Raw genomic sequence first — 8,808 nt, 5'->3', positions numbered from 1 at the left:
TTATTTAATTCCTTTCAGGTTGGAAAAATAACTCCAGAAACAAAACTAGGTGAAATTCTGGCATTATGATAGACACCTATGCCGGAGACGAAAGCGGAAGCCGTCTCTATTCCTGATCATGACGTTCTTGTTCCTGATTGGCTCGTGTGGATATCAACAGCTTGAAGTTGGTTGCTATGGTAATCGACGCGTAGCATTGGTTATTGACTCTGAGCAGGTATGTTGCATCCATGGAGTGCTGTGTGTGTTTGTATTATGTTCACATACACTTTACAATCTGAGCGTACAATGTTTGTACCGAAACGATGGAATATGAGGACCTGACGAATCTATCCAATCGATTTATATCCAGCCCTTGCATAGCTGTTAATCGATCTAAAGGTGCCCACACACCTTACAATTTATCTGCAGATGGAAAAAGTGCAACAGATTGGCCCAGGTGGAGATTACTCTATCCACACAGTTAAGTGTAGATGGAGGAATCTGTTGCACCTTTTCTATCTGACCACAGAAAATCTGCAGATAATTGTAAGGTGTATGGGCAGCTTTAAGGAGATTGTACAATCAGATTGCAATGTGTGTGGTGACCTTTAGATCTGATCTTATCTAATCATGGCCATGCGTGCACATGCGCCTTGCATCCCCATTAAAGGGCAATAAAGGTAGATAGGCCACATAGAAGTCGATGGGGATGTACTGTGCGGGTGCAGCCAGGAGATGGAGATGTTCTCCGCAGGTTGTAAACAAACAGAGGCTGGGACTGACAGGATCAGCAATTATTCATCTGTGCAGGGGGATGGTGGGATCATTCAGGTCAGCTTAAGGCCAGGGTCACACCTGGGCGATCCGTGACCGCGTGCACGATACCGCTCAAAACACCTGAACAATGCCTGCATCCAATCAGATTGTTCATGTGTTTTGAGAGCCAGCGGGGCCGACTAGCAAGATACTGAAGCTTGGACCAGTGGGAGATTCCTCTATCCACACAGTGTAGCGTAGATGGAGGAATCTGTGGCCCTTTTCCCATCTGACCATAGAAAATCTGCAGATCATCTCTAGGTGTATGGCCAGCTTTATACCGCTCCCTGGAGCCTCTCACTTCCTCCACTCTGCAGTCAAAGGATCCTCAAGTCATCACGTCTAATACACCGTATTGTAAGGAAGCAGAGGGACATACCATCGCTGCAGCAGAAAAGGGGACAGGTGGTAGGGACCGGTCTAAGTGCAAGCCGGCCCCGGTGGTCCGGGTGAGTGACTTTTTTTTAACCTAGACACAACGAGCACTTAAAAGAGAACTATGGGGCAAACATTTCTGCCCATAGTTTGCTTCAGGGTCACGGGAGGACATATACTAATGTTCTCCGGTGACCCAAAACTCAGTATATCGCGGGCTATTGCTCGCTATATGCTGAGAGCGCAGAGCCAGGCCGCAGCCAGGATGGATCCCGACAATACTGTGGAGATCCACCCCGCTGGCCGATTGACAGCTGACTGAAAAGCTGTGCCCGCCCCCTCTCTGTCCGTTCCTCCAGTCAGCACTGAAGAAACAGAGAGAGGAGGGGGGAATCCCTGGGGTGACTGACAGTCACCACTCTCTGCAGGGAGAGGATCGGGAAGTCAGCGATCAGCGGTATGTGTTCACTCACTTCCCGATCAATGCCATAATGTGATATTAGACACAGAACATTCAAAATTAATTCCACTTGTAAAGAAAAAAAGACAAAGAATGTTCATTGGTGCATATATTCACACAGAACAAACATTCACTGCCCCTTAAATCAACCCCTTCATGTGCTCCTCAGCTCCATCTAGTGTCCATAATGTGATATTAGAAGAACATTCAAAATTGATTTAACTTGTAAGGAAAAAATAAAGAATGTTTGTTTGTGCAAATATTCATACAGAGTGAATTTCACAAGGTTTCGGGCCCTGCAAATTGCTAGAATTTTGTTCATTCAGATTAAAAAACATTTTTTCAACCCGGGCTTTTTATTTTTCTCGTCATTGCGGTCAAGAAAGATTGTCAATTTGTTCCCATTAACTATTAGAAAATGAAATGAATGTTTTTAAAAAATCGGTTTAGAATGAAATTCTCATTGTGGCCAGCTTTAGAACATGGTGGGGGGAGATGTTGATGTATATGATCCAATCACCTCCCTATTCTCAGCTCTGGACAATGAATACCGCAGAGGTTCTTGACTTTCGGGAGCTGGAGAGAGAGCTGGCCAATGCCGTGGCTGCAGACGAGAAGTACCAGAGGGAGAATGATGCCAAGTTCCGTGCCATCCATCAGAAAGTGGCATCTTATGAGGAGTTCAGGTATGTGCCAGTGACAACCAATCGGATTTTAGTTTTCAGAACGGATTATAGAATAAAGAAGCTGATTGGCTGCTGTAGTCAACATCCCCGATTGTTGAGTTTATGTACCAATCACTGTGGGTTTAAAAGAGGCGCTGTTATTCTGTGAACAAGAAAGTGTGGACAGCGCTTTGTAATCTGTGGAACTGTGTCCGTCATTGCTTGGGAGGGCGTATGAAAACACAGAATGCTGCACACAAATGCTGGTAACCTAGGGATAATCAGTACATGCTGGTGACAGAATGCCATTGTCACTAAGGTCTTGTTCACACCTAGGCGTATTGCATATGCGCATCTGTCGCGCGACCGGCACGTGTTTTTTTACCGCGATTCGTGGTAAAAAGTTGCGCGACCGGCGCGCGTTTTCGAAGGCTACTTGTCTGTATCCCAATGGAAACGCGCAACAAAACGGCCCAAAGTAGTACCTGTACCTTTTCAGGCGTGGGCCGTTTTGTAGCGTGTTAGGGACGGGTGGAAATACGCCAAGGTGGGAACGAGACCATTGAATACAATGGGATTTATATTTTTGAGCGTTTTGTAGAGCGTTCGTCGAGTGTAGAACGCGCTACAAAACGTTCAGGTGTGAACAAGGGCTCATGGTCAGGGGTGTCCCTACACTATTCACCGCTGGGGGTGTGGTCAGTGGCGTTGCACGTTACTGGCAGGGAGTTTTGGTGATGGGGGGGCGGCGTCCGGCGTTCCGCCCAGTTCACTGACATATCTGGTTGCCAGGAGCTGGGTGGGACGCCGGCCAGAGCGCCACAGGTTGCTAAGAGCAACCTGGCTCTCTAGGCGGAAAGATGCAACAGGGACACCTGCCCCCCCTTTCCCATGTGACCCACTGAGATGCCATCTGAGGCAACCGCTTCAGGCTGCCTCATTATCGGGATGACCCTGCTCCTAGAGACTGCCCCGCACCCAGCAATCAGTCATTGTCAGCAAACCTTTCTATAAACATTTGGGCTGGCCATACACTATGGAGTGTATTTATTCAAAATTGGCAGAACCATTCATCCTGCAAAACAAGGTATGTGCATTCTGTGCGAATAGAGGAAAAAACGAATGTTCTCATTTTTTTCCCACTAGATGGAGTTGAGGAGCATAGGAAATAAATACTTTTTTCCTATCTCAGTCCGAACCCAAGCTCCTCCACACAAGGAAGAGCCATGGGCACTTCTACTCAATCAGCTGCAGATCAGGCATTCCTTGCTCCGAAGCTGAATGTAAACAAAGGGGAGGGAAGCTTGTGCTCACATCATTTACCCTATAGAGTCACATAAATGTCATTCACCAAATATAGGCATGTAGCCATATAAGGTCAAAGACGTCACTGAATCCCGGCCCTTTGTTAACATCAAGTTGCAGGCAGGGAATTCCCTGATTGGGCAGGAGGGATGGAGCTTCCTTCTGAGTTCAGAGGAGTTCAGACCAGGTTATGTCCGAACCTGAGCTCATGCCAAGTGATGGGATTTAGATCTAATATATGTTACAACATAACTCCTCTAGCAATTCTACAAAAGCTAACCCTTGCTTACAAACCTTTTCCTTTCTCTGCGCCCTCTATAGAATTTCTTTGCATCTTTTTTTTCTCATATTCTTTCAATAGTTGTTTTGTATTTCAATTTTTCTATACAATGATATGTTTTTCTTTAATGTAAGAGGAGTTTGGATTATGTTTCCAGTAAGGTAATATATTGGCATTGTCAGTATTGACTTTTTCTTTCTCCAATTTATTCCATGCTCTCTTGTACGGTGCAGAGATATTGTACTTGCATCTAACCTGAAACCCTTGGAGCGGAAGGACAAGATTGGAGGAGATAGGAAGCAGCCATGGAATCCAACTGCCTCAACAAGCGGCTCATCCAGAGAGGCAGTTTGTACCGTATTACAGGTGAGGCGGAAACAGAAATTGATTGCCTCTGCTTGTCCCGACCGCTCGCCTATGACATTATTGCAAACTCCATCCTCTCCATCCCCTCCTTTAATCCAGATGTGTCCATCTGATTACCTCCAGAAAAGTTGTGTTTTTCTTCGATTATCACATCCACATACCAGTGAAATGGTACTTGTTCTAAGAAAGTATTCCCACGGAGCCCCTTTGTTGTGTCCTGATTGCCTTCTTGCAGTGGACACAGACATGTCTGGCATTAGGATTACATAGTTGCATGGTAGTTAGGGTTGGAAAAAAAAGACACAGGTCCATCCAGGTCAACGTGTGTGTGTGTGTGTGTCAGATAAGTTAACTATTCTAAGAGTATACATATCCTTGTATGTTGTGCTCATCCAGGAAGACATCTAAACGTTTTTCAATCATGAGTACATTAGGAGGTAGTTGGCAATGTAACAGGTCCATTTTACAGGTGACATATAAAAGGTCAGTACATATCCTGTCACCTTGATCTGCTGCCAAATCCACCAAAGTCCTGTGCATGATCCCCCTGTTCCTGTGGGACATGCATGGGCTGGTGATTGGCCACTAAGTAATGGAATATCAAATATTGCTTTGGCAGTGGCAAGTGCACTGCTGGCTGCTTACAGTACCTCCTGTTAAGTGATCCTGTTACTTTACCTAGTATGGTCAAAGTACAGGTTCTCTTTAAAGGCCACATACACACCAGGAATCTTCCTCCCCTGTTCCTTCTCCCCACCTCCTTAGAGAACCTCTGCAGCCCTTTAAAAAAATTAATATATATATTTTTTTAATCTTTCTTTTTTATGGTGACATCAGAGTTCCTTCCAATTCTCTTCTTTCTCTGGGGCTCAGTGGATACTAAATGCTGTCACTATAACTGACATACTTTGTAGAGTGGCCACCAAAGAGTAAACCCACATTCTCTGTAGACTGGCCACTGAGGAGTAAACCCACATCCTCTATAGACTGGCCACCGAGGAGTAAACCCACATCCTCTATAGACTGGCCACTGATTAGTAAACCCACATACTCTGTAGACTGGCCACTGATTTAATGCGTTTGAATTCACCCGTGAGTGGCGCAGGATAGACGCAAAGAAAAGATACGACTTCCTCCTGCAGATCGGAGCTGAAAAACTGTCCCTCATTTTCCATGCGGAGGTGTGCTCGGCACTCTTGGGAGACATCCTTCAGGTACTGGAGGAGAACCTCCAGGGAACACAGTGGCAGGAAGTGATGGACATCTTGAATTGCCTGGCACAGACAAAACGTTTTGACCTCAACCTGGTCTTCCTCAGTAAAGCTGAACAGGGAAGCTGCAGGGACTTATTTGGGAAGCTAAAAAGTATATCCAATGAGGAAAAGGATACTGATGTTAAAAACAGTTCAACGCTGATCCATCTTATGTCTCTTTATAAAGTCACAGAATAAAGCATATCAAATATATACATTTGGTGGGTATGGTTCATTTAAAGCTCAACTCCAGGTTTAAAGTATTATTCATACATACATTGGTCCAGCTTGGCCATATGATATACCTGGCCTGCCCACGGGGATCCGATAAAACACTGTAGTAGTCAGAGCTGCTACAGTGCTGGCCGCGATCTTTCAGGTCCCGGTACTGCCGCTGTGCTGAGCGACTTCCCATCTACTGTAAAAGCACAGGGGGTCATTCACTCTGCACAGCAGCCGTTCAGAGAACACCTAGTTTTCTCATCAAGGAATACAAAGCATTCTCTGATTGGACAAGGGGTGGTGACATCACATTCATTGATACAACCCCTGTACTCCAATAGAGTACATTTACTCTTTATGCCTGTATGTCTCCTCCTCCGCTCCAGCAATAGTATGTATCTCTGCGTCCTCACATCCTATATCCTGTGTATAGAACGTGATGACTCAGGGACTTGCAGCGGTGGGGGAGAGAGGCTGGAAGCACCAGTCTAACAGCAAGCTGCCTCCGAGGATCAGGTGAGTAGAACCTTTTTATTTTCCTTTCTAGACTAAAACGAGGCTACTCCCGCACTGCAAGTTGCAAAAGTCAGTTCATTGTAAGGGATTACATACACTTTAATTATATCAAAATTGGCAAATTATTAACCCCAGTTATGAGAACCGGAAGCTTTTCCAGGACAAAGATTTAGCTTTTATGGTGCTCACAGCACTTTGCGTTTTTAGGGCTGCTTTTTTTTCTCCCTTTTTGTAGTTGTGGCACCTCACTCCAGTAAGAAGCTTTGTGATTACAGAAGAAAATAGGATTAAGTACTTTATTCTCCCAATGAGGAAATGAAAACCATTGTTGGCCAGCAGGTGGCAGCAGTGAGCTACAGATCACCAGCCTGGCACCTACAAACCCATGGAGACAATACGTTTCTTATACAGGACGACTATACCTGTGGCCACGACACATTTCAGTTGGTAATTAGCTATTTCCCTTGTTCTCAAACTGCAAACTCCCAATTGTTATACCTTGTGTAGAATTAATTAGGAATATACGCCATTCATTAGGTCAGTTATGCCTATATCTGAGGTTTCTGCTTTGCACGATGAAACATAGGCTGGCTTCTTAAAGCTCTTGGGATCTTTTTTTGGCCTCACCCAGCAGAAGTTCCAGATCCAAAGACCTGGTAGAACAATTACAAAGCCAAATGATGGTGGCCCGCTCACATAAAGGACTCTCCATGGGAAAGAATAGAACAATATGGAACCCAAGTGTGAGAGTTCTCCATATGGAAGGCAGACATGAACTACTGGGGGGCGGTTTATGTTACGTACTCGCATTTAACATGCATTGCGCTAAGCAGCCTGTCCATTTTGAAGCTCTGCAGTGCTCTCATACTGGACATGGAACTGGCAATGCACCACAATGCACAGATCACTCACATCTATGTGTTGTGTTACAACACACGTGCGTTGCGTTCTATAAGTGCATTGGGGTGCCATTCATAAAGAGTGGCACTGCAATGGGCTTGATGGGTGTTGCAGTAACGCACCTTGAAAACGGCTCTTTTAACGCTCATTACCGCAACGCGATAGTGTGAAGGGCCCCTCAGGGAAAAACCTCAGAGGCTGGTAAGTGATTTCACCTGCCATTGTCTTACAAGACCAAAGTATCGGTTCTAACTGGATCAATAGATGGCTATACACACACAATGGTGGGCATTTATTAAAGCTTGAACAGTTGCCCATAGTAACCGATCAACATCCACCTTTCATTTTCAAAGCTTAGCTGAACCATCTGAGGGGAGAGAAGCTGATTGGTTACTATGGGCAACTGCTCCAGATTGTGCCTACTCCAGATTTGATAAATCCCTCTCAATTTTTTATTTATTTATTTTTTTCATCTTTCCTGAATGTGGCAATGTGTTATTTGTGTATACATTTTTCTTTTACAAATAAACATTACCGCAGGTTACACCCATGACACTAAAAAAATATTTCTGCTGTCTACTTGCTTGTTGTCTGCCTGTGTAGAATTGACATAGCCAGAGAGAGTCTTCTATGAGAGTGGTGGTGGTGGGGGGATCGTGTCCTTCCATCTGTGTTATCTGATCTCCCCGCTCTTCAAACTCTTTTATAAAACACAGATGTTATCTGAGCCTCTGGAAGGTAGAACATGAATAAAATATCAGTTTTCAGTTTTGGCGCGCACACTTCCAGGACGCGGTGCGTGGAAACCGTCAATGGTTTTAGGTGATTGGATAATTACTTCCAGTACATCTGGACCATCAGTTTTCTATTTTCACTGGTGCAATAATGAACCTTAATTAATAGGCTGGCACCGACAGGACAGATGTTGTCTATCCCACTTCAAACAGATCTAGCATTTCATCAGCACTGTGCAGGGAAAACGAATGAAAAGAATGTCTGGCCAATTGCAGTCATTAGATTCATACCGAAAAACACGCTTTTTTTTTTTTTTTCTTAAAGGAAAACTTTACTGGAGAAAGAAAAAAAACCCATAAATGTAATCAATATCAGGTTAGATCCATTTGATATATTATTCATGTATTAAATAAATGTGAACTCCAGAAGCCGATTTTTTTTGCTACCTGTGTCCCCAATGGGGAGTGTTCCCCCGCACTTCCTGTACTGGAGACAGGACTGAAAGAGGAAAGATCTCCCCGATAGAGACTGCCGGGGGTCCAGCTTTTATAAGCTTTTTTGATAGTTTGGGCCTGTAGTGAATTTTAACTATGCCTACACTTTAAAGAAGAACTCCGGAAACAAATCACAAACTTACCCAGCAGTGGGGCTACACCTTCACTGCAAATGGCTCATTTTGTCTCCAGGGTAAAAAAAAAGCAGATATACTCACCTGATCCACCTGGACCCGCAGCCTCTTCTCCAGCAGTCTAAGGACCGCTGTGGGGATGAGAGCAGGGGCTACGGCACTGAAGTGCTCCAGTCACATCCCTGCACCCTTCACTCTCCTTCTCCAATCACACCAAGTCTTGTATTTTTAAAGAATACAAAGCAATTTGAGATTGGAGGAGGAGAGATCATATGACGTACCTGTCCCCTCCCTTCTCCTGCTGT

The 8,808-nt window shown here is 44.7% G+C and overlaps 1 protein-coding gene across 1 annotated transcript; it reads left to right on the top strand.

The window, feature by feature from the left end:
* The first annotated feature begins 191 nt into the window (after positions 1 to 191).
* CCDC103 (coiled-coil domain containing 103) lies at positions 192 to 5,710 on the top strand. The gene is given in 5 exon segments (XM_018555192.1): positions 192 to 217; positions 2,168 to 2,319; positions 4,117 to 4,249; positions 4,373 to 4,379; positions 5,288 to 5,710. Coding segments are annotated over 4 exon segments (696 nt in total). The 5' UTR covers positions 192 to 217; positions 2,168 to 2,176; the 3' UTR covers positions 5,701 to 5,710.
* Positions 5,711 to 8,808: the final 3,098 nt, after the last annotated feature.

This window comes from Nanorana parkeri, unplaced genomic scaffold, assembly GCF_000935625.1.
Source record: "Nanorana parkeri isolate BGI_ZX_2015 unplaced genomic scaffold, ASM93562v1 scaffold187, whole genome shotgun sequence".
Classification (NCBI taxonomy): domain Eukaryota; kingdom Metazoa; phylum Chordata; class Amphibia; order Anura; family Dicroglossidae; genus Nanorana; species Nanorana parkeri.
This window is presented reverse-complemented; position numbering and strand designations above follow the sequence as displayed.